This window comes from Pararge aegeria, chromosome 2, assembly GCF_905163445.1.
Source record: "Pararge aegeria chromosome 2, ilParAegt1.1, whole genome shotgun sequence".
In the NCBI taxonomy this organism is placed as follows: Eukaryota; Metazoa; Arthropoda; class Insecta; order Lepidoptera; family Nymphalidae; genus Pararge; species Pararge aegeria.
Genome location: NC_053181.1, coordinates 4,857,208 through 4,882,970, shown reverse-complemented (window position 1 = coordinate 4,882,970; position 25,763 = coordinate 4,857,208). Strand labels below are relative to the sequence as shown.

At 32.9% G+C, this 25,763-nt stretch overlaps 1 protein-coding gene across 1 annotated transcript in view; it reads left to right on the top strand.

Annotated features, from left to right (window-relative positions):
- LOC120634562 (tyrosine-protein kinase Dnt) overlaps positions 1-17,478 on the top strand; it is a 73,038-nt gene extending 55,560 nt beyond the window's left edge. Inside the window, exons 7-14 of the mRNA XM_039905264.1 lie at positions 2,630-2,757; positions 5,241-5,356; positions 10,953-11,130; positions 11,380-11,542; positions 12,545-12,688; positions 13,280-13,439; positions 13,732-13,868; positions 17,313-17,478. Of these exons, the coding sequence (XP_039761198.1) occupies positions 2,630-2,757; positions 5,241-5,356; positions 10,953-11,130; positions 11,380-11,542; positions 12,545-12,688; positions 13,280-13,439; positions 13,732-13,868; positions 17,313-17,424 (1,138 nt within the window). The 3' untranslated portion in view covers positions 17,425-17,478. The remainder of the gene's footprint in view (positions 1-2,629; positions 2,758-5,240; positions 5,357-10,952; positions 11,131-11,379; positions 11,543-12,544; positions 12,689-13,279; positions 13,440-13,731; positions 13,869-17,312) is intronic.
- The last annotated feature ends 8,285 nt before the right edge of the window (positions 17,479-25,763 follow it).

The following is a 25,763-nucleotide window of genomic DNA, read 5'->3' as shown; positions in this document are numbered from 1 at the left end:
TTTCAACTTTTACAAATGAATTATAAGATATTCGGCCAGAATTGTCTTCAAAACGAAGCACTGTCGAATATTAAATAATTAATGGATTATTTTCACGAAGGTCCCGTAACCGTTTAATGTTTAAAAATAAAATTTATGAAAGTTTTAATAGGCCAGTTTCAAGAACTTTATGATTTATTGGCTTTAAACTTACGTCATCATTAGCATGATGCTGTAAGAATCAATGAATAATTGTTAAAATGAAGTGACTTAACAATTATTTATTGTAAAGTCAACATCTCCTGAGGATGCTTCGGTTTCGGAGCGAAACGTGCGTAGAGGGTACATTACCGAGGATCTGTTTGGTGTGGAGTATACGGATTGAAGAAATTATAAATTACACCATACAGATTCTCCTGCTGTTCGTTGAGTACAGCAAATTAAGCTTAATTTTCATAGCGTATAACATATGTTTACTTCAAATTATCAAAAACACAAAAGTTGATGCTAACTCTTGGAGAAAGTCGGACACTTTCCGACCCAATCCAATTAATCTTGCACAGGCCTTTTTCAAAAAAGAAATCGAACCACCATGCTGCTCCATTACGCAATGGTGGCTTTTCACATGTTAGTGATACTAACGAAAAACGACTTCTTAACACGCTACGAGGATTCTAAATGCGCCCTACTCTGAAAATGAGCTTACTTTACTAAGCTTACAGTCTTATCTTTTATATAACTTAGTACTAAGGTCGCTTTATTTGGTTAATTGAGGAAATAGTCGGTAAACTAACCGAGTAAAGTTCGGTGAAACATTATAATATCGTATAACATACGGTTGGTATTACCGGTATAACCATTATTGGTCGACTCTGCTTGATGGATGATACTAAAGGCTCTATCGATAGATAATAAATTATCGTGTGACGTTTAATTGCGCACCGCTTTAGTGTTCCGCAATGAAAAATGGTTTGTAGACACTCAATAATCGGATAAGCAAACTTTTGGTGTTTTAATAACTTGTGCCTATAATTCTATGTATAAATTAAAAAACTTTATTGAGTTCTAATATTTCTTATCTTATAAATGTTACTTTACGTAAAAAATGAGGCAGCCCTTGTGTCGCCAGAAAACATTTATGGCACCATTCCACACAGGCTTAACAGTTTTTGGTTTAATAAGGTTAAAATAAAATAAAATAAAAAACAAAGAAAGGTAACATTAGGATCTTCATCCTGATTAAGGTTTTACTAAATTAAGATCGCTAAAACAAGTTATTTTTTTATCACTTAAAAATAAGAGAGTAAATAAATGCCTTTAAAATTATGCAAGAAGCGAAAAATACTCTTTTATTATTTTTAGTATTTGCTTACCAAAATCTTGGAAAGAGAATATGTTGGGATGAAATGGAAGAGTTTATAATTTGGACAAGTATGTGTTTGACCAAATTTTAATAATGTTTTTTATCGAAATTGACCGTAGTTCTACAATTAACTAAAAGTAAGCCAACAAAGTCGCATTTAACAAAAAAATTTAAAGTAAAAATTTACACAAAGCAATATATTATAGACGGGCTATTCCTTTTTATTTCCATACCTAGCGATAGCGCAATACCAAACCTCTGCGGTGGCTTGTCTGGATTTGGAATCTAATCTCAAACCTTAAAAGGTTTCGCGTATCGTTTTTCTTTTGCACGCTACTTAAAAAAAAATTCGCGTAGGTATATCCGTGGTTAAAGATATTATATTTCGTGTTTAATATTGTAAAATATATATTTACACATACCTTAATTCTACTTCCATTGCTATAAACTACTAATACTATAAATGACAAAGTTTTTTTGTTTGTTACCGATATTAAATTCACTACTACACCGATTTTTACGAATTTGACACATTTATAACTTGCAACCAGTTAGGTACTTCATATCTCAGGACCAACTAATTACCGCTCTCTCTTAATTAAAATAAATGTATTTCTTACTTGAGCATGAGCTATTTATCTTTATTGTTGTAGACTTTTTTGCAAAGAAATCAGAAATCAGACATCCTGAGGGAAAATTTAAGACGCTTTCTAGTTTGGAAATCTAACCCCTACCAATACCCATACACCAATATCGGTATATGCGTATACCAATCCCTACCTGGCCAGCGTGGTGGACTACGGCGAAACAGTTTTTCATTCTGAGAGAGGAGGCGTGTCCTGTAGGCCAGCAATGGGTCAGTGATGATGACGTAGAGATCGTGTTTAGAACTCTCCTAGGCCGGCCAATTATTTTCCTTGAGCTTTCTTATAAGGTTCCTGACCGAAGTCTTTGTACTTCTACCCAATAAGTGTCATTATCATCGTCATCATATCAACCCATTAATGGCCCAGTACAGGGCACAAGTCTCTACCCAAAATGAGAACTGGTTAAGGCCGTAGTCCACCACGCTGGCCCAGTGCGGATTGGTGGACATTATGGAGAACTCTCAGGTATGCAGGTTTCCTCACGACGTTTTCCTTCACCGTTAAAGCAAGTGATATTTTAATGGCTTAAAACGCACAATACTTAGAAAAGTTAGATTTGCGTACTGGGATTCGAACTCACCCCCCCTGAAAGTGCGGTCGAGCTCCTACCCAATGCGCTATCACCGATCCCTTTTTTCAGTACATCATATACAACCGCGGCATATGGTAGCCATCAGAACGTGCTGTTACGTCTAGACACCCTTGGCCGGCCGCCCAGCTCCACAGGATCCTACGCCACTATAGCCAGTTTACACAAGTTTCCATTTGGTAAGTACCTAATATCTTTTTAAATTTTTAAATCTATCATTGTTAAAGCATTCCAGAAACGATTCAAAAGCTTTTATATGAGTTATTACTCTAACTAGGTCCATCTTTCATAGTTTTAATACAATTAAGTGACACTGAGATGGTGATAACAAAAATAATTACTGGCTAAGTTTGTTATGGGCATTCTATGAAACCAGATGCATTCAAAATCGAAATCCTGATAGCTTTAGATTTTATTTAGCGAAGTTTGAGTTTATTTTTTTACACTGTTGTGCCTATTATTAATGTTTGACGCTTTGCTTATGGTAGGTGGGTATACGTATGATACGCATTTAATATTTATTGACTAAGCCGAAACACTCGCATTGGAGCAGTATGGTTGATATATGGTTTTAGACCAACCTTTCCTGTACCCAGCCTTGCAGTGACTTGAATGGTGAACGGTCGATTGGCGCAGTTTGCAGCGACCATGCTTTCTGAGTCCAGGGCGTATTCGATTCCCACTACTGCAAAATTTTTGTGTAATGAGCATGAATGTTTTTCAGTGCTGGGTTTTTATGTGTATATTCTAAGTATTTGTGTATATTATTCATAAAAATATTCATTACTCATCTTAGTTCCCATAACACAAGCTACGCTATTTTTGTAGTATATTTATTTATTTGGAATATAAATAGACTGATGCTTTCGCTGAGTCGTTAAATTGCTTCAAAATTTAAATTTGTTAAAAGAAAAGCTGGAAGTGCTCATTTGAATAATCTATTTGGACTTAAGTCCAAAGACTGTAACCTACTTTGAATGGATTGAAAAATTGTCATATATATATTTTGAATTCCTCTCTTTGAAACAAATATAAGTACACATATAAATGGGAAATTATATTATTGAAACCGTTACGCAAGTTAAGCTGCAGCCAAAAATATATCAATATAATAATAATTGTATGCGTTTCAATCAACTTTAAAGTTATTCGAAATTTTACCATTTTAATATTTTTTTTTAAATCGTCATGAAAGAGAGAATTTTCACTAGCGCAATTCAAAAAGCTGATTATGAATAATGAATGATTGCACAATATGCCTCCGGACTATCCTTTTATCGATATTAAAACGGGTACGAATTAAATTTTTGTATTGCCCCTTTATCGCTTCCAACAGCGTAGTTCGGTCTATTATTCATTTGAGAACAATTTCAGTCGAAATAATCTATTTTCATTTGTACAGTAGTTTATTTGTGTGGTTAAAGCAGATAGCAGAATTAAATATATGTAGGTTCCATAATATTTTTCCGAAACCATTCCTTTATTAACCTGTTTAATCATCGTTTAAAAAATTATCACTTATTAGATGTAATTGAGTATTATGTACGTTTATAATAGCATAAATATATATCATAAATATCTCTTATAGTATATATAAATTTATATCGGTATTTTTGTAGTTATTATGTAAATATAGTATGTATGTTCATGTAAGTTAATTTAATTTTTTTGTCACATACTACCAACCACTTTCCACGTTTTTATCGGCTTCGTACGCTCAGGTTGCCTTTGAAAGATCGCTTTTAGTGACAAGGCCGCCTTTGCACCCTAGCACTAAGTACTATTACTGTTTCCCTTGTAATTTTCCTATTGTGTTGTGTTGCAATAAATTTTCTATTCTATTCTATTTTTCATAAATTCCTTACTTTTTCCATATCTACGAATAAATTACATTAAAAATGTGTGTAATGTTGGAATAAATGCACAATATTACACTACTATTGCCTTGTTATATTGATGAACTAAAAAGATACCGAGAAATATACGTGTAACCATTTTAAAGTGAAAATTGTATTTCGACCCACTTAATATCCTGAACGTTGCCTTAGATTGGGAAATACGTAAGGGTTTAGAAAACTAAAAATGCAATGCTTATAATCCGAGATATTAGACACTCGTGTTTAATTTAACATTACCACACCTGTGTTTTATTTATGATGTCTCGATTAAGCTAACTTTGTACCTTACTGCAAGTTATATGTATGAAGATGGACCTATTTTAATCTAACCGAACAATATATTTGAGACTTATTTATAAAAACTTCTATACAATATACAATATATATAAAACGCGTACCTTCTTAGCGCGTTCGCTTTAAGCTCACCCGTCTTATACCCTCGACTGTAAAATGCAATAAAACCAAACTTGATGCATAATCTACTATACCTGAAATTTGCACCTGGTGTTGAAATATGGCATACTTCCGTGACAATGGTGATAATGTAGTAATATGGTATTGTTTAGCTGATCTGAAGAAGGATTCGGATGGCGGTCTTAGGTTCTTACGTTCTATAATGATACTAGTAACTTTTATAATCAGCGTAATTCAAAGGTAATGTTTTGTATCAATGGGAATTTAGTTAGCAGTATAGTAGGTTATAATGGAGCCCGCATTACAATTTTGCTATTGGAAATCCATTTTAAAATAATATTTTATTTTAGGGAGTAGAAGGTCACCGTCGCCGTACGCAACGACACACATCGGTGAGCACATCTACGCCAAACCAGAATCAAGAGTTTCTTACTACGCAGCTTCTAATTTAACACACGTTTCACAGGTTAGTAGAAATCACCAAATATATAAGCCTATTGTAAAAAAAAACATTAAAATACTAAAAAACAATTACTATAAGCACAAAAAGAAAAACATAACTTTTAGTACTATTCATAGTTCCATTATCATCTTGATAACAGCCAAATACAGGGCTCGAGTCTCCTCCCAATTAAAAGGAGTAAAGGCCGTAGTCCACCACGCTGGCCCAGTACGGATTGGTGGACTTCACACACCTTTCTGATCATAACTGAAAACTCTCAGGCACGCACGTTTCCTCACGATGTTTTCCTTTACCGCGTGCTTCAAGCGCGTGATATTTTAATTACTTAAACTAATACTTCCATACTAATATTTTAATGCAAAAGGGTGTTAATTTGTTTGGTTATCGAAAAGCATGAAATCCAAAAAAGTGGTTTACAGGAACATTAATATTTTAAAACCAAATATCGTCCTTTATTCAGGCCCTAGCAAAGCAACCAAACGCCAGTATAAAACAGTTATAGTATAAATATAATTTTAGATGCAAAGTAAAAGTAATGAATTAATGAGTGTGTCAGGTTACTATATTAAAAAATAATATTATATTATTAAAACATTTATAAAGGATGCCTTGTAATAGTAGATGGAAATGCACAAAACAGAGCAAATAAAATAGCTAAATAGTAAGACCAAGATTTTTTTACGATCACCGTTTCGCAAGAAAAAAGGAAGAAACACAGCTTCTAGGTTAGACGTATGGGGATAGACAGTACCAACTTCGTAACTCCGGACTAGATCTGAGAATGTTTATTTAATCACTACACACGAATCGGGATTCGTAGTCTAGTAAGCTAAAGTCTAGACTAACGTTGAGGCTGATAATGCTTTATCTTTTATAACAATGAACTAAAACGTAGCCAAAGGAGCTAAATATGAGGAGCTCTTTTGACTACTTTTTAGTTCACTGTTCCTTGTTAGTTTAGATTTCGGATTTCGGGATTTGGAAGGTGTCGATCAACACCCGCGATCTCCAAAATGAAAATGAATCCGTTAACTATTCCGAACAACATTATAAGTTACCTTAATTAATCTGGTTCCTGAGTTATGTCCAACCTACAAAAACAGGTACTTTAAGAGCCACAATTACCGACCAAGCTTTCCTCTATTCCTGTAATAAATTACAACCTACTTCTGTCTGATGTAGATCGACGCAAATAAATTGAACCACATAGTCTGTGGTAACTGAAGACATGCTACAACATAACTAACTATATTATTGTGATAAACGTATGTACATGATTTTTTTATCAACAAGACATTTACTATTAATTTAATATTTTTTTGACGGCCGATTGGCGCAGTTTGCAGCGACCCTGCTTTCTGAGTCCAAGGCCGTGTTCCAAGGTTCGATTCCCACTACTGGAAAATGTTTGTGTGATGAGCATGAATGTTTTTCAGTGTCTGGGTGTTAATATGTATTATTCTAAGTATTTATATATATATAATTCATAAAAATATTCATCAGGCATCTTAGTACCTATAACACAAGCTACGCTTACTTTGGGGCTAGATGGCGATGTGTGTATTGTCGTAGTATATTTATTATATTTATTATTATATTATTTATTATATTTAATAAAAAATAATCACTTTATATCTAGAAACTAATAAAGAGTATAAAGTGAAGCGATATTGATAAGGAGTAGGTATATTATGTTCCAGGCCAAATGAAATTTCCGAATCGAGGAAGTTTAGAATTTGGTTTGTAAACAGTAAGAATAACAAACAAAAATCATTAGATCTTTTACTCATCTAAGGGTTTCCTTAGAGTTCTAGACTGCGGTACGACGTTTTGTGAACCTGTAATTAATATTTAGATTATTCAACGTCAAGAATATCACAATATTTTTCAGTTATCAATATCGTAATGTCAGGGAAAATTAAATATTGCGCGAATTTAAATCAGGAGCCGTGGGTCAGATCTGCGAAGTACTTATTTCACGAACACGTACAAATTCTTCGCTCCGCTGAATCATCTAGAATTTGCTACCAGTTTCCCCTGCACTTATTATTCAAATAATATCCTCCATTCGGAAAGCATCTTCCAGGCGAGTGCGCTTTACCTTAGGCTGGATTATCAATTATGCGGCTTCTGTCTGTTTTGCATAAAGCAAACAACAAGAAGGACAAGCTGTTGTTCGAAACTTCGTCAACTTCGTCTACATGTTTTCAGTTTTTTTTAAACGGGAATCGAATGTTGTTTTGCTACAGAGTACCCTATAACTGTCCCCAGAATTCAGGATCTATGAAAAACCAAATGAATAAGAAAAATTATAAAAAGGATTGTCCAAATCAAATTAATAATATTTATTAATATTATTATTTTCTCTGATTAGTCATTTAGTCTTCTAAGTTAAATGTGTGTTCTCTTTCTTTCCTTTCTTTTATATCAATCAATCAATTGGTTTTTTATTCCGTTGTTGTTTTTTTTTTGTTTTGTTTCTTCTTTAGTAGCACTATAGATTTTTTGCATCAAGTTAATGCTAATAGCTACAAGAGCTAATTTAAATATTTGATTACGTACTTTAGGTACCTACAATTAATATTATCTGTCATAGTAAGTGTTACTTGTATCTACATCGTATCGCCCTACTGCTCCTAATATAATGTGGATAGTGTTGTGGATTACATATTAACCTCATTTTTTTTCTTTTTGTTAAATTTAAGAGCTATTGTTGTAATATATAATTGTTTTCTGTCCCAAAAAAATCGGTTTTGGTATAATGCCCAACATTGGTAACGTCCGCAGAAACGATTCCCGATTGCTTTCACCGCGTGCAGAATTAATGCAATCTTTTTCTGAACCATTTTTTTTAAAGATCTGTGCAGGCCGATTTATGGGTTATAGCCACGAACTAAATTATAAATATCTCATCATCAAAATCCCACTGGGCTTGGGTTGTTGATCGTAGTAGATTTTAGTAGTAGCACAGAAAACGCTGCTGCCCGTACTCCGTTATATTCCCATAGCCGTCTCAACCCAAACTCGTGGGAAGAGGAGGGGTGGTGACCACTGCATTCTGATCTGCCGTCACCACGTGGCATAAATCACAAGGTTTAAACTATGTTTAAATTAATTTAGTGTAATTATTTTACAACAATCTTCGTCATACAAAAACTATTGTAAATGGCAATTGTAGCATATTATATTTCTGGAATAGACATTTTTGTATCTTTTATCCAGCAAAGGCCAATTTCTTGAAACTTTTTGAGCGCCGTGCAAGATTGAATTGCGCAGAAAATGAGCCCTTTACCTCATTAGGGATCCAATTTGAGCGAGATGCAGCCACCCCTTCAGGTGATACAAACGTAATGCAATTAGCAATCTTCTTGGCCTTGCTCTCAAAATATACTGGAAGGATTAAGATTTTCGTTAAAATTTTTTTTTAATACTCGTTAATATTGCAAATTCCTTCCAACCAGTGGCCTAGTGGTAGGCGGCCTCGCTTTTGGTACGATTGAGTTCGAACCCCAGCATGCAACTTTGAATTTTCGGAGTAATGTGCGTTTTTATTAAAGTAAATAAACTGGATGGGCCAATGCACCTCTAACTTCGACGGTGAAAGGGCACATCGTGAGGAAACCTGCACTCCTGAGAGTTCCCCATAATGTTCTCAAAGGCTCGTAAAATCTATCAATCCACTCATGGCTATTATTGTGGACTGCGGCGTTAACCCTATTGATTGTGGAAGTAAAACCCGGGCCGTTAAAGCGTTGATCATAATTATTTAATAATTATATATGACGGCCGATTGGCGCAGATTTGTGTTATTAACATGAATGTTTATCTGTATATTATTTGAATTTATGTATATTATTCCTAAAAATATTCATGAGCCATCTTAGTACCCATAACACATGCTACGCTTTCTTTGGGGCTAGATGGCGATGTGTGTATTGTTGTGGTATGTTTACTTATATTTAAGAATATTTTTATTTACATTGGAAATCTTGTCCGAATCGCTTATTTTAGTCAAAATAGTCCAACAGTTAAATCATTTCATGGAGCTTGAAGATTTCTTATCTTGTCAGTCTGTCCACGAAACTAGTTTTACAGGCATAAATAGCTATCACCGCTTACAAATTTTTTAGCTCACATTATTTATTTCCTGGTCTCTTCTAGCATATTGATGTCTTTTGATTATTAGGCATGGCAAGGAGCGGCATTTTTAATTTGCAACCCCTTTTGTTCGTAAATTTATCGCGTCGTTGAAAGTCTTCAGGAAATATGAATTAGTGTCCTTTAGACAGGACTTTAACGAACGTAGAGAGTGTAAATGGATACCCTTTTCTTGCCATTTGCTTCTTATTAATTGGACTTTTATTGAAAATAAAATTTAAAAAAAATTATATTGGTGCTAATTTGTTTTCTATGTTCTTATACCTCTCAACAAAATAAATTTAACGGGCTTACAAATAGTTTCATCCAACCTTTTTAAAAATAGCACTACTTTTAGCCCTTTTAAATTAGTTAAGTTCTAATTGAACTATCATACCTACTAATACTTTAAACCTTTACCACTCGTTGGACCATTATAAAAACTACTCCTTTCAGTTTCTTGCTTTGTTGTTGTAAAAATAGTAATGTAAAGTTTAAAAATGAGAAACACAAAATACTTAAAAACAATTTCGTATGGCTATTCTTTTTTGTTTCGTACGTAGTCTACGTACTTCAGAGGTGGTCCCTTTTTAATTTCGTGATCATTTATTGGAGGTATTCTGGAATAATCGAGGGAACTCTTCAAATATTAAAGGTATACCTATACCAATTCGAGTATTTTGTAACTCATGCATCTTCTTTCAAAAAGTACAATAATTAGTATAAGACGGGTTGCGCTTTTTTTGCTATTATGGTGTATGCCTGCTACGCAATTTATGCTGATTACAATAAAAAGCTGATGGTGAAGTGCTGGGAGAACTCCTCAACCATTGACACCCTCGGGAAAAGCAATATCTTGCAAAAGGTTGTGAGCAGTTGATATTTGCCTATTATAATTTAGATAATTGCATAAGTGGGTACTTTTGGGAGGGTACTAAAAAGCGTGAAATAATTTTTTGACAAAAAATAAATTTATTTGGGAAATTACCAGTGGTTAACCGTTATTATATTATACATTTTATCGTTAGATAGAACAAAAAATAAAAACCTCAGCGCAATGAAATTGACTCTGGCATAAGTCCAGAAAACTGCATTGCCGTGGGTCTCTTGAGTCTATAAACAGCTGCAGTTTTAAAATGTGCCGTAGCCAGTAAACCGGAATATCTCCTTAATAGTGAATGCCGTAATAAATTAATTTGTTATAGAAAAACAATAAATATAAATCAATTAATTAATTCATCAAAATCATTGACTTTCTGAATCAAGCGTTAAATCATAGACGCTTGGTTGTTGCTGGGCTATCCAAGGCAAGTCTTGGTATGGCGGTAACTTAGCCACTGCCAAAGCCTAGCCAAAGATCAAAATACTTACCGATGATATGTATTTTGGTATGGTGCGACAAGATTAATGACTGATGTTTTATTGGAAATTTTAGTAATTTTTAATTATGTTTTTCCACAAGCAAACTGTGCCCAAGGATCGGATCACAGATCCAGCGGAACAGCTCCGTTACCTCAATACAACAAGGTCGAACATTCGCCTTGAGATCTTGGTTCATGAAGGCACCTTCGGGAGGGTCTACAAGGGGGTCTTTAAACGAGGGGACACATATGAAGAAGTTTTAGTTAAGACTGTTTCAGGTGAGTCAATACATTACACCTTAGAATGTGTAACAATATATATAATTACTAAGAAAGCTCATAAAACTTGGAAGTATTTATCAAAAATGATGATGTAATGGAACTTGAGTAACATAGTTTAGTTACTAAGATAATTGAATACTTAATTAAAACCAACTCACAATCTGTATTTATTTTTGCAATTATTAAAAATTTCAATAAAAATGAATGCTACTCTAATTTATATTTTTTTTTGTATTATACATTTAGAAGCAGCGTCCGCGATGCAAGCAGCATTACTAGTAGCCGAAGGACTGCGACTTTGTGGTTTAATTCACGCAAATGTTCTTGCACCAATAGCTGCTTGCGCAGAAGAAGCTCGCAAACCTTTGCTTGTGTATTGCTGTGTATCACATTCATCTAATCTCAAGAGGTAAGTAAGATCTAACTCAAATTACTTTTACAGATATTAAGATCTATCAAAACCTAAAGAAAATGACAAGACTGGGTATTAGAATAACCTCGTGAGCTCAGGGAATAACAAAATTAAATTCCATGATGTCAAATTTGCAGACTATAAATAAATGGAAGATAACGTACGAATCACCTTTGTAGTTATCCATGCAGCGATCACACATGCATTTAGGACGTAAATAGTTGACGACACGAACCGTACTCATGTACTTTTAAATTTCGAACAATTTCATTTAATTTCGCTATTCCAATAAGCCATAAATAATGACCAAATGAGGTGGTAATTGCAAAATCATCGTCCCTGAACAATATTATAAATCTGATCGAAAATCCCGTAATGATATAGAATTTGTACGCGATGGACAAAAACCACTCTGTGACCACATTATAATATAATTATGCAGTACTCTATTCCAAAGTTTCGACGTATCCATTTTAAAGTTTTTAATTTGATTTTAGTTTACTATAATAATTATTATAATTAAAAGTGTTATTTAAAAGATGGACTAATTATACTTCTGCTGTTACTTAATTTACAGTTTTTTTTCAGTTTCTGAAAACCCAATCGTACAGTCAATTCTTCAGAGGCAGTAGAGGCACATTATTTATATATTACACTATCTCTGACTTAAATATGCTTCTTTTGACCTTAATATTTTTACAGGGTGATTTCTTATGAAATATACTTATGCACCCTTCAACAGTATTTCGTAATTCTTTTAAATGTTGTAGAATGTTTTTCTATTTTTTTTTGTAGGAAAATTTAAAGTAAAAATATCTTAACTGCTAGCTAGTTTTAAATCTACCTAAACTAGTACAACAGGTTTCAGAGACGGATTCGTGCAAGTCCAGTCCGTCTCATTAGAGTATTTTTGATTTAATTTACTTAAGTAAAATTAAGATTATATATTTACTCTTATGCAGAAAATAATCCATCCAAAATTTAAACACATAAATACAGGTTCCTAACATCATGCCGGCTGGGCCATCAAGCGGCACCGGCCACTAGGGAATTGGTAGATTTAGGTGCACAAGTTGCTTGCGGCCTGGCGTATTTACACGTACAACGTTTGGTGCATGCGGATATTGCAGCCAGAAATTGCATGTAAGTAGAATATAATAAGATTAAGCGATTTTAGAAAATCGTAGGTAAACCTTTTGTTATAAAACTTCAGTACCAATTAATTTTATTACTAAGTAGCTGGCAGGTTCTCACACAAGTACTGTAATCCGCACTAGGCCAGCGTGATGTGTTAACATGATGATGGTTATGAAGTCGCTGATATCGCCTTATTGAAATTGGTCGAAGGTCTAGATTTGAAATTAAAATCTCAAAAAAATATTCTTAGTTTCCCATATAATTCAAATCTACCGACCAACTTTTTTACTTATTTGTTCTGTAATGAACTCGAACTCTTTTCAAGTGTAAGACCAGCACTTATTCTTTAACTGAAACAGACGATATGCTTTATTGTGGAATATGAGATCAATTAAAATATTAACCTTATATTTAGCTACATAATATAACTGAATTAAAGCAATTCTATACCTACAGAACATATCAGATCAAACGTTTGTTTATATCGGAGCATTATCGGCATGCTTTGTGTATGGCCATAGCAAAAGTTCTTTTTTTTCATTCTTCCGGAAAATATTACACAAAAATACATAAGTAAGTAATTCAATCTCACAACAGAGTGGACGAGAAATTAAGACTGAAGGTGGCAGATAATGGTTTGTCAAGAGATCTGTTTCCTGATGACTACCACTGTCTTGGTGACAATGAGAACAGACCAGTCAAGTGGATGGCTCCCGAATCCTTGCTTCAGAATCAGTACACGACCGCGTCAGATGTAGTAAGTTATTGCCAGATTTATTTTTGTTACTATGATTTATATTTTTACTCTGTTACAGCCAAAATTTAATTAGTGTTTTTTCTGATTATCTATTGAGAATTCTATGCAAAATGTACGATGACCTTGCTAGTTTTATGGAAAATGTTATATATAAATTTGAATGAGGTTGGAAACTCTTTATAAATTTCAAATGTGGCATTTAGTTTTACAATCATCTTAAATCAAGTTTTATTTTTGGATAAATGATTGGGTTTTACTTTCAATGTTTCCAAATTTTTCATTATTTGTACAGTGGTCGTTAGGAATAACCTTGTGGGAGCTAGCAACACTAGGCGCATCACCTTTAGCAGAATTGGATGCAGCGGATGTTGGAGCCTTCCTGAATGGAGGGTACAGGCCCTCGCAACCCCACAATTGTCCTGATGAACTGTAAGATTTTCTTCCACTAGATTTCTACACTTCAAAAATTTGTTTAATAGAAAACTAACGGTCAATGATCACTATAGAGCTAGTGCAAGACAAAGTCAAAGATGCTCACCAAATTCATATTAACAAGTAGTAACAACATACAGATTTAAACGTTTAAAGTTCGAAGGCATCAAAGGGGTTTTCTGGATCCACGGGCCGATCTCAAAATTCAAAAATTCAAAATTCAAAATTCAAAATTCATTTATTTCAAGTAGGCCTAATACAAGCACTTTTGAAACGTCAAGTCTGTCCGTGTGTAGTGACTCTACCACCGGTTCGGAAGGCAGATTCTACCGAGAAGAAGCCGGCAAGAAACTCAGCAGTTGCTCTTTTCCAACATCAAAAATTTTCAGTTTATATTTTAACATTCATTTTTCTATCTTGTGAGAGATGAAAGCGGAGCCGGATGCTTCCAAGCAACCTTGTCATTAAGAAACTCATCAATTGTATAATAACCTCGCTGTAATAAATGTGTTTTAACACATTCTTTAAACTTATGGATTGGTAGAAATTAGACAAAAATTACCTTAGGAATCATATTATAAAAGCGTATACTCAATCCCACAAATGACTTCTGCACCTTTCGCAGACGATATGCAGATGTCACTAATTTATGACCATTTCTTGTAAGTCGACTGTTTATATCCACTTTTTGTTTATAAAGACTAATATGTTGTCTTACAAATACTATATTGTTATAAATGTATTGTGAGGCTACCGTAAGTATACCAATTTCTTTAAATTTTTCACGGAGGGATTCACGTGATTTAAGTTTATATATTGACCGTACAGCTCTTTTCTGCAATATGAATATAGTTTCAATATCAGCAGCTTTGCCCCATAATAAGATCCCGTAAGACATCACACTATGAAAGTACGCGAAGTAAACAAGTCATGCTGTTTCTACGTCAGTAATCTGTCTAATTTTCCTGACGGCGTAGGCAGCCGAGCTTAGTTTACCTGCTAGTGTATCTATATACCCCACTGAATATATATATATGGGTACCCCACTGAAGCTTACAATCCAAGGTCATGCCCAGAAAAACTGTGGAATCTTCCATTTTTAGTGATTCTCCATTTATTATTATATTTTTATTAACTTTCTTTACATTTGGTAAAATAAATTCCACACACTTAGTTTTTTTTGCATTTAAAAGTAAATTATTGACAGTAAACCAGTGCGACACATGCGACATAGCACGGCTTACATCGTCAGAGTTGTCTCTACCTCTGTCAGTTTTAAAAATTAGAGATGTATCATCAGCAAACAGTACAATGTCACAGGTTTCACTGACATGGTGTGGTAGATCATTTATATACACCAAAAATAGAAAGGGACCCAAGATTGAACCCTGTGGGACACCCATTGACGTAGCCGACCCCTGCGACTTAATGTCTTTTATGCAAACCCTTTGGGTTCTGTCACTGAGATAAGAGGCAACCAAATTTAGTGCAACGTTTTTGATACCATAATGGGCTAGTTTAGGAAGCAAGGTTTTATGATCGACACAATCGAATGCTTTGGATAGATCACAAAAAACACCAATGGCATTCTGCGAACGTTCCCAGGCATCGTACACATGTTTTAAAAGTTTAGCGCCTGCATCCGTGGTGCTACGACCTTTAGTAAAACCGTACTGCTCCGGATGTAGTAAGTTATTTACATTGAAGTGATTCAAAAGTTGATTTAATATAATTTTTTCAAAGACCTTACTAAGAGCTGGTAAGATTGAAATGGGTCTGTAATTGTTAATGTCGTTTTTATTGCCAGATTTAAATAGAGGTATAAGTTTACTATGTTTCATTAAATTTGGAAAAGTACCTCTATCAACACATTCATTAAAAAGTATGGCTAAGTAAGGGGCAATAACGTCTATAATGTTAGATATTACCATTACAGACATACCCCATAAATCACCGGTTTTTTTCTGTTTCAACAACTTAAAATTCTTTATTATATCATATGCAGATATATGTTTAAAATTAAATAAAACGTTGCACTCATTAACGTTGTTCCTCAATAAACTCTGAGCTGCAGTAGGTGAAGAATTAAGTGAATCAGTCAACAAAATAGGAACACTCTGAAAAAAGTTTTCAAAGGTACTTGCAACCTCACTGTCAGCGGTAACTTTATTATCATTAATAATTAATTCAAAGTTTACGTTGCGAGATTTAGCTTTCCCAGTTTCATTATTAACAATTTTCCAGGTTGTTTGTACTTTGTTATCCGATTTTATGATTTGATCCTTAAAGTATAGCGACTTAGCATGAAAGCAAACGTTCTTAAACGTTTTAGAGTACATTTTTACGTGTTGTAGGAAAGCTGGAGTATGGTTATATTGTTTTTCACTATAGAGCTCATACAAATTATCTCTACTTTTGTATATGCCAATAGTTGCCCAATCGCTAAACTTTATTTTTTTATTGAAATCTATATGTTTGAAATTGAATATTTTGTTAAATTCATTTTCTATGATATTAAAGAGCGTACCATAAATGCTGTCAGGATGACCGTTCTTAAAGACAAGGGCAGGAATTTTGGATGATATTTCACCTTTGAATCGCGTCAATTTGCTCTTAGTTATCGGCCTACACTTGACGATATGTTTATCTTTGTTTATATTATTCAAAACAGTAATTTGTTGGCCACAATGATCTGATCTTAAGTTGGTTATTATCGATTTACCTAAGATATCACAGTTGAGAAAAATAGTATCTAAACACGATGCTGAGGTTGCTGTGATTCTAGTAGGTTCACTAAAAGCATAATTTAAATTAAAACATTTAAATAAGTTTAGCAACCTAGTCGTAGTTGCATTACTAAGTAAAATATCAACATTAAAATCCCCGCATACTACATATTGCTTTTTTTGTGGATACAGACAATCGCTTAAGCACATCTTCCATTACATCCTCAAAAAGGCTAAAATCACCTGAGGGGGGACGATATACACACACGTTTATAAATCGCTCCAGCTCCACACAAGATAGTTCTACAGTGCGTTCAACAGAAAGACTAACTATGTCTTTTCGCTCCTTACAAGTTATATTATTGTGTACAAAAATTAAGGACCCACCATGAATTGCAGTCCTTCTGAAGAACACACTTGACATTTTGAAATTCCTTAAGATAACTGCTGGATGTGCACCAGTGAGCCAATGCTCAGTAATACACAGAATGTGTATATTGAGTTTATATTCACAAAACATTGTAATCTGTATATGTCCCCTGTGTACGCTGATCTTAACTGCTTTTAATACCTCACTTTTTGAAGGCTATGATTTTTATGCTTATTTAACAGCTATAACTGATGTATATAATATTAGTATATTAACCCTAGTATATTTCTATGGTATAATATATAACCTTTTTTCATTAAAATTAAAGCAATCTTATTCTGTCAGGTATGGACTAATGTCGTGGTGTTGGACAACATCTCCCTCAGCCCGGCCAACTGCTCCACAACTTTTGGCTGCTCTCCATGATTTTAGACAAACTCTGAGTACATACATTTAATGCTCAGAACTTTCTAACGATTCTCCTTTTATTTTTAGCACGCTCACTGTTTTTTCCAAGACTTTTCAATTTCATATCTCTCACTATTTCACAACTGATCTATAGTAATTTCCTATTATAAAAGGCAATTTATCTTCTTATTGCTTTACTATATTTATTCCTCTTATTTTAGAAGATACCAATGTGCCTACCATACTTATTTATAATGATATAAAATTCATTTAATTATACATAATGATACAATGTAAGAAAGACTACATGCCAAAGCCGGCGATTAAAAGCAGCTTACAATTATTGACAAAGTATTTGAACATGCCCGTCGTACCAGTTTTATGCTTTGATGTGTAGTCTTTTAAAAAGCAATCAAAGAAAGCTGAAAGTAGAAAAAGAAAAGAGGAACATAAAGTTACTTCAATTGAAAACATTATTTTTAACGTCCAATAAAATAAAATATTGATACCAATGAGTAAAAGTTTCAAGATAGTCAAATGGTGTAAAAGAAATTAATTATGTTTAAATAATTTCTTAAGAGCACGATAATGTATGTATTTTTAAATTTAAAAGTGAGATGGTTAAAGTAAGTAGGATAAAAAAGTATTTAACTGATGTCGTATCTAAAATTTATTACATTAGATAGAAGTTAAAATTATATATTTCAAATGAATTCTTAGAATTTTCTATAAACAAAAGTGAAAAAATTTAAACTTTTAAATTTTTTTATTACCTGCTAAATCGCTAAAAAAAAGTATAATTTATACGAAATGCAATAATAATAAAGTCTTAAAAATAGTCCATGGAGTTCTGAGTTAAAATTGCAATGATTAATTTCTAAGAAACAATAAAACCGTTTTTGATCAAAATTGTAGCATTAGGAAAACAGTGATGAATTGGAGGAGAAGAGAAGATAAAATATCTAATTATGTATAAAAATCACAGAAGCGAAATTCCCCACAGCTTTATTATTATCTTAATTGTTTTTTACAGTATCTAGATTAATATTATTTAATAAGTATAGGTAGGTGTACATACAACATTTATTTAATTAATGCCCGTTTTCACGAAACCAAGGAATTACCTAAATCGAATGCCTAATGATTTAGGCGGTGTCTATGAAAGAAAACGTGTCACCAACTTAAGTGATAACTATTGCTTTGAGGTAGATGTATGCCTCGGAAGATCCTAAGATGAGGCGTTACTTATTTCGGCATTGCTTTGTTCGTTGTTAGTGAAAAGGGCACGAGTTATATAATTTGTAGAAAATAAATAATAAGGCGACTTAACGATATGTACATACAAAGTCGATGCAAACGGAATTAATTTTTGAAGAGATTAAGTACTACGGGGTTAAATATAATAGTGTCAATACAGTGAGGATGTTATTTAGTAAGTTAATTATAAGCTAGATTAGAGTTCCTGAGGACATTCAAGTCCGTCCAGGCCAGCAAAAGGATCAACACCAAAACAGTAGTTAGTCATGGTTTGAATGTTGAATTGGTTTTGATAGATTATTTATTTCCTTTTCTGACTTATTGTATATAATATACTAATCATTAATCAGATTAAACTCATAAACTTATCTTTAACTTACTACTTCAGAAGACATAATTTTTAGTTAGAAATAGAATAATCTCTTAAGACCATATTTCGATATAAACCATGATCGTAAATAATTGTCTATTAACCACAGATTATAAGCATAATAAATAATATTGTCATATTTTACGTATTTATGTAAATGAACTACAGACAAAATAGTGAATATTGTAAATATTTGATGTTACAAGTTTATATACATAGCAAAGTAATTTAAATTCTGTTTATTGTTGAGTTATGAAATATTTCAACAATACCCTTAATATGGTAAAAATTTGTTTACTAATGCAATGCACGGAATTACAATCAATTGAATGCTCTCAACATAAAGTAATTCGTACTTAATAGTACATTATAAGTGGCAAATGTTATTACGTTTGGAATTTAAACGTTATTTACAATTACAGAGAGTAAGTTCATCCATTTGAAAATATACGGACGATTTTTTTATAAAACTCTTGTGAACTAAAAAGTGCTTTGTAGACAAAATTGTAAATAATTTTGCTGCTAAAATTAAATCGTTTTTATCTAATATTATTGATTCATGCGGTGACTCGTAACTTTATAATGGAGAATGGTAGTTGTAAGTTAATTTTCAATCGATTTCGAATTTATATGTGTAGCGCGTGTAATCTTTCATCTTCATATTCTAAAGTTATTTTATTTCTGTCTCTGTTTTTTCATCTGCTGCTAAATCAATAAAAAACTTTGGTTGTTTTTCAGTAAACATCTTATCATAAATTTATACAATATGAAATAATTATACGCTTACTCCAATAGGCTGATATGTTTTTCGTTAAGCACATTAAGTTTTGTTTGCTCATCAAAATAATACCTTTTTAGAGAATACTGTATGTTTTATAATAAATAAATAAGTCATGCACAGAAACTTTAGTGTTTATCATTATTGTTAGACTTTACGACATTAACTGTGTTATATTTTGTTAAATGTTCATTCAAAAATGTTTTTTGGATTTAATTTTTTCTCTTTAATTCTTCTTTTGTATTTATCATCTAATCGTCGCGCGTCGGTATGTTTTCGCTAGCACTAAACGTACTAATATATAATACTGTAATCTTTAGTTGAGTTGAGGACGTGCGTGTCATATTTTAATGCGTTATGGATTATACAGGGTGTTAAACTCCTAGGCATTTCATGCGAATGTTAGAACTATTATTTTTAACGGTTAATTTATTTATTTGCGCTCTCCTGCGCTTTAGTTTTAAGATACATATGTTTCATGTAAAATTGGTGTTTAAAATGTACGTACTTTCATGTCTACTATAAACTCTATTTACTTAATATTTTAATCTAGTATTTGCCATAGATCGCTAGAAGCGCTATCTATATCTAAATCTAGGTTCTATTTAATATTCAATGTGTTTAAAATTAGTATCAACCAAAGAATTAAGTAGTACAGTACATAAGTACAATTTTGTTAAGGAATCTAAGTCAATATAATCATAAACTAATCAATTGATACCAAAGATAAATCACGAGTCGCTTAAAGTCCTTAAAGATAATCCTTTTGCACCTTAGATACATATAATCTGTCGCAGCAGTGATAATGGATTCAGTTTCTACTTAAGTTTTGTGTTTTCAATTAAGTATTAATGTTACTGTTGCTTTTAGTCTTCTTTATTATAATTCATATTTATATATTCCTTTTTTTCTTCATACACCTTGTATCACAATTTGTAAAAAAATATCGAATTATTATAATCACTGAAGCCATTAGCTAAATTCATTGACTTTCATTTGAATACTTCATGTTACAATATCAAATACTCTTATCAAATATTATACAACTTCCTACTTATTGATACTGCTGTTCATAAGCTTTATTATAATTCCTAATAAAGGGTACAATAGGGATATTGTACAATGTTCTTACATTGTTTATTCCTTATAGTATTAAAGTACCTACACCATTTCTTGCTCAATAACATTCATGGATTGAATGAATTCGGTAATATTAAATTCTACTACTTATGAACTAATTTCATTACTCAGCCGGTATTATAAATAAAAGTTATGCAATATATAGATTTGATGAATTTTCTACTGTCACGTATTTTAATAACTTCTTTGTATAGACCTTCCTCTATTTTTGAACTGGTTTGATCTCTGTCTAAAACAGTTACATTATTTCTATTAGCTTATGTAGGTGGCCATTTTATGTGTAGAATTTGACCTCCTGAACTAGAACACTCATCGTGTCGGTAGATTATATCTTGATCTTAATTTAAGACGGATAAAAAGTATTTTTTTATTTGTTTATACCGTCAACAACGGGTTACATTAAAATGTAGTAATTGTGAAGTATTATTTTCTTATTTACGTTCCATGTTCGCTTTATATGCCAACAAAATAAGAAAATGAAATATTATTTAACGCTAACTTTTGGCTTCTATTTGGAATTAATTCGGTCAACTGTCCATTTAATTTACTATCCAACTATCCTCCTATTTTTATGAAGCGTCAGTATTCTTATAAACGCGGTTTGAGTTTTTGTTGGACCCTTTCGCGATCGGGCGTACGACAACGGTGTCCGTTTGCGAATAGCCACTTTCTCGGATGTGATGACATCGCGAGTGCTGCTGCGGGGCCCGTTTGATCTTGTGAGGTGTATTTGTGTTGCCAGCGAATGTGTGCTATGCAGATGAACGAAATCCGTCAGGACCTGGTCAGGTTAGTGCACGAATCCGGTTTACTTAATTAGCTCTTGCCTTCCGAAGGTGGACAGTAGCGGTAGATTCGTCTCCAATATTAATATTACCTAAAATAACTAACTAGAAATTTCATATTATGTATTTTATTACTATGCCCAGAAAATATGCGCTATATGCTACCTATTAAAATATGGTAATGATAAAATAATATTGTTCTATAAAATATAAGTAGGTAATGAAGGTATCCCAAATTATAAATTTCGTAAGATATTAATATTTTTGTGAAATATATCTTTTATATGGTGCAAAATATAGGTTTCAATAGCATATTATTATGTGTATAAAATATATTTTTTAATTTGATTCATTGATTAATTTTGAATGTGTTTGTATCAAACTATTTTATTGGTAGGCTAAGGTAGGTAAAACTCAATTGTCAGTAATATATCCAGGATAGTAAGTAGTCCGTAATCTTAAAAGTTTATCTTACTGAAACATTTGCATCGTGGAATTATTTGTGTGTATACAAATATATGCATATTCTACCGTATTGCAATAAAAAATAAATGTATTTTAATATCATAATGAACTAATGTAATAATAACATAATTGTTTCGTTTCAAATTGAAAACGATAGGAGTGAGTGAAGAATAAATATTATGTCCGACAATTTGACTGTGAGTGCCAGATGATTGTAATTATATGTTATACGTTACGTGTCTATAAGCTAACATTTAGAATTCTCTTAACACGATATTATGGATTGTATGTTATATGCATTTTTTCTATAAGCTTCTTCTGACTAAAGAAACTTTGCTTGATTATTGTTAAAATAATTAACGAAAAAGTTCTCAAACCTTAAAAAACAATTAAACTAAATCTTGTGAGCAGAAAAATACTAGTCTTTAGTAGTAATCCAAAGTATACTTTTTTACAACATTCAGAATAACTTAAATTTTTAAAAAAATTCTCAAACTCAGAAAAAAACTGACTAAGACGTTTGCCTATTAAATTAAAGGCTATGGCCCCTTTAATATCAACAAAATATCAAGTATTAATATATTATAAATGCAACAATCAAAATCGTGCTAAGCGGGTTCTAACTGTATTTTATAATCATAAATATTAAGTGAATGTATGTATTATGTACGCAATATAGCTTCTGTGGATTATAAGGATGAAACAAGATGTTATTTTACAATCAAATGTTTCATTTATCCCAACCTTTTTCAAAAAAAAAAAACTTGGTCTTTTTGATTCAAGTGCGGAAAGTATTCCGCATATTGAAAGTTCTGCAAGTTTGATATACACCTGACACCTGACACCTGTCATTTACGCACCTATGCAATTTTCTTTTTTTTTAAATATACACTTTTGAATACATTTTATAGCTCAATTCTAAAGAACGTGATCCTAACTAATATTATTATGAACGCAAAAGTGAGTATATTTGTTGGGTGGTTTCCTTTAATGACGTTTTTGTTATAAAATTACATTTGATCATTTATGCTACTTGCGACTATTTTAAGTGTCACCTAGTCGAACTACAAAATCTACAGTATCAACGTATAACACCATCGCAGTAAAAACAAAGAAAACTCGCCGATTTTGAAGGTCTGTTGAAAATGCCTCTACTGAAAGTACCTTCATAAACAACTGTATTACTTTATTAAACTACAAAAAGGGTCCTTTTTATGTCGGCGCTGTCTCGTAGAGGCGACGTCGCAGACAGACTATTTGATATTGCATAAAGTATGACCTGGCTTCCCGTGAAGTAGACAATGCTACAGAATACACCCGTATGTTATATTATCAATACAAAACTCAATTTATTTTATAACTCAGTTTAATACACATTATGAAAAGCAAAAATTTTGCCATGTAACTTGTTCGGATACTTTGAGTTAGAATTCTCTAATATTTCGGCAACGATGTAGCATGGCGTACCTACACGTTCCTATGGATTCTAAGTAAAAGATCGTCTCTCAATGCCATTATATTTTGATACGAATGACCTCATAAACTGCTGATTCATGGATTTATTACAAGAGTATATTTTTAAATAAGAAGAATCACAATAAGATATACGTTTTTGTTAACCTACATCAATTTTTTTGCCAAATTGTATGATTCTTCTTTCATTCGATATTATTTAGGCCATTGGAATTTCGTTGAGTTTGGGTCTTATACATATATTTTTTAATAAATTGTTTTTCAAATGTGACGTTAAGAGCTTCCACCGTGGAAGCCCTGGTGTTAAATAAGGTATGAAGATAATTTTATATCTTTGCTAAAAATATAACTTTGTTCCGCTTAGAGCTGCGATTTTTTTTCTTTTGCATCGTACGTGTCCCAGTCAAAAAGTCCATTCCAATATTAATTCTTTTCCACCAAAATCTATCTAAACCTACTTTTAACTTGCCCGCTTTTTGCCAAAAAAAATAAGCAAAAGGCCATAAACCCCTCAACATGTGAAAGGAATTAAAACGCTGCAGAAAAAAGCAATCGCGTATATCCTTTGGTACAACGAGTGCGATGAAAATTTCGCAACGAGCCAAGTTCGTTAAACCAGCAATTCACTAAGCTAGGAGCTATTTTCTTCGCTTTGTGGAACTTTGAAAATTTCCGAAAACGTATTTTCCTGCGTCAACGCTAGAAAAATTGCAATCTCTCTGTGTACAAACAGCCGGCGGGAGGCCGTGCGACAAAGTGGCAATATTCCATCTCGACGGGGCTCCTCAAACAAGGGGACAAGAATGAGAAGGAAATATGCAATTTCCCTTAACACAAATGCGATAGAGTAGAGTTATTAATTGGAGAGAATTGACGGAAGTTCGACCGGAGCCGTGTTTTTGACAAATTTCGCTTTGATACGGCGATTACTTTCACCTCAACGCTTCGAGGGTCGACTCTTAAGTGAGTTGAGATAAATAATGTCTCGGGCGACTTGTTTGCAAAAAGTGTAGACGTTTACACGATAAATAAGATTTTGCCAGACAGTTTTTTTTTTCGATGTCACGTTTAATGGTTTACTTAGATAGTCTAAGATTCTTCTTTGACCTTTTTGATAAGGTTGACTTTCTCTCATTGCGTTTCCCATTATAATAAAGAAAATCATTAAACAACAGTTATTTAAAAAAGTAAAAATAACTTTTTACATAAATAAAAAAATATTTATAAACTTTTTCAATTAAAAAAAAAATAACACTCATGAAGAGTAAACGAAGAAGAGGAAGTACATGCCTGTAAGCATGCATGCTAGACGGACAGGTGTAAAAAGGTAAGCGTATTTGTTTAACTTACTCGTACCTTATTCTTCAGAAGGAAAATTTTGTAGGACATAAAATACATTATAAGAAAGTCGATAGGTTGACAAGTATCTATAGTCTAAGATGGGCCACGCAGTCTAAGATGGAAACGTACTAAAATAGTGTAAATGCGTGCCTCACTTAAAATTTGTTCCTGTTTTAATAAGAATTCAAGAAAACTCGACATACACTTTTGCAAACCGCCTCGTTGGTCTAATGATTACTGGGTTCCATCCATTCCTTCCATTACCTGGTAGAGCCAAGAACTAGGTCAGGAAAAACTTGGTGATAAGCTATCGGTCCTGGGTATTATAAAACTAACGTGAATGATCTTGAAAGCCTACCCGCATCGGAACAGGTCTAAGCTCCAAAACCCTACGTCTACTGATATTGAGGAGAGAACCGGAGCCCTGTGCCCATCAGTGGGATATTAAATCGACTTTTACCGCAGGGTAGTAACTTGACCCATTTGGAGCTCTACACCGGAATGACCAGAACAGAATATTCTAAAAATATAACTTACCAAATTTTTCCTTCTGGAGATTAAACCCGGAATCTCCCACTTAAGAGACCACAGAAGACACCAATGCTCTAGGGTTGCAAATGCGATACGTAGTGGATATTTTGTTTGGCAGATACATTATCTTTTATTGCGGAAAGAATAACAGCTAAGCTAAAGTGGAATAAAAAAACAATCAAACCAACGATGCAGTATGGATATAAAATTAAAAGCAAGCGAAGTAGAAAAACGGATTTAGACGCATA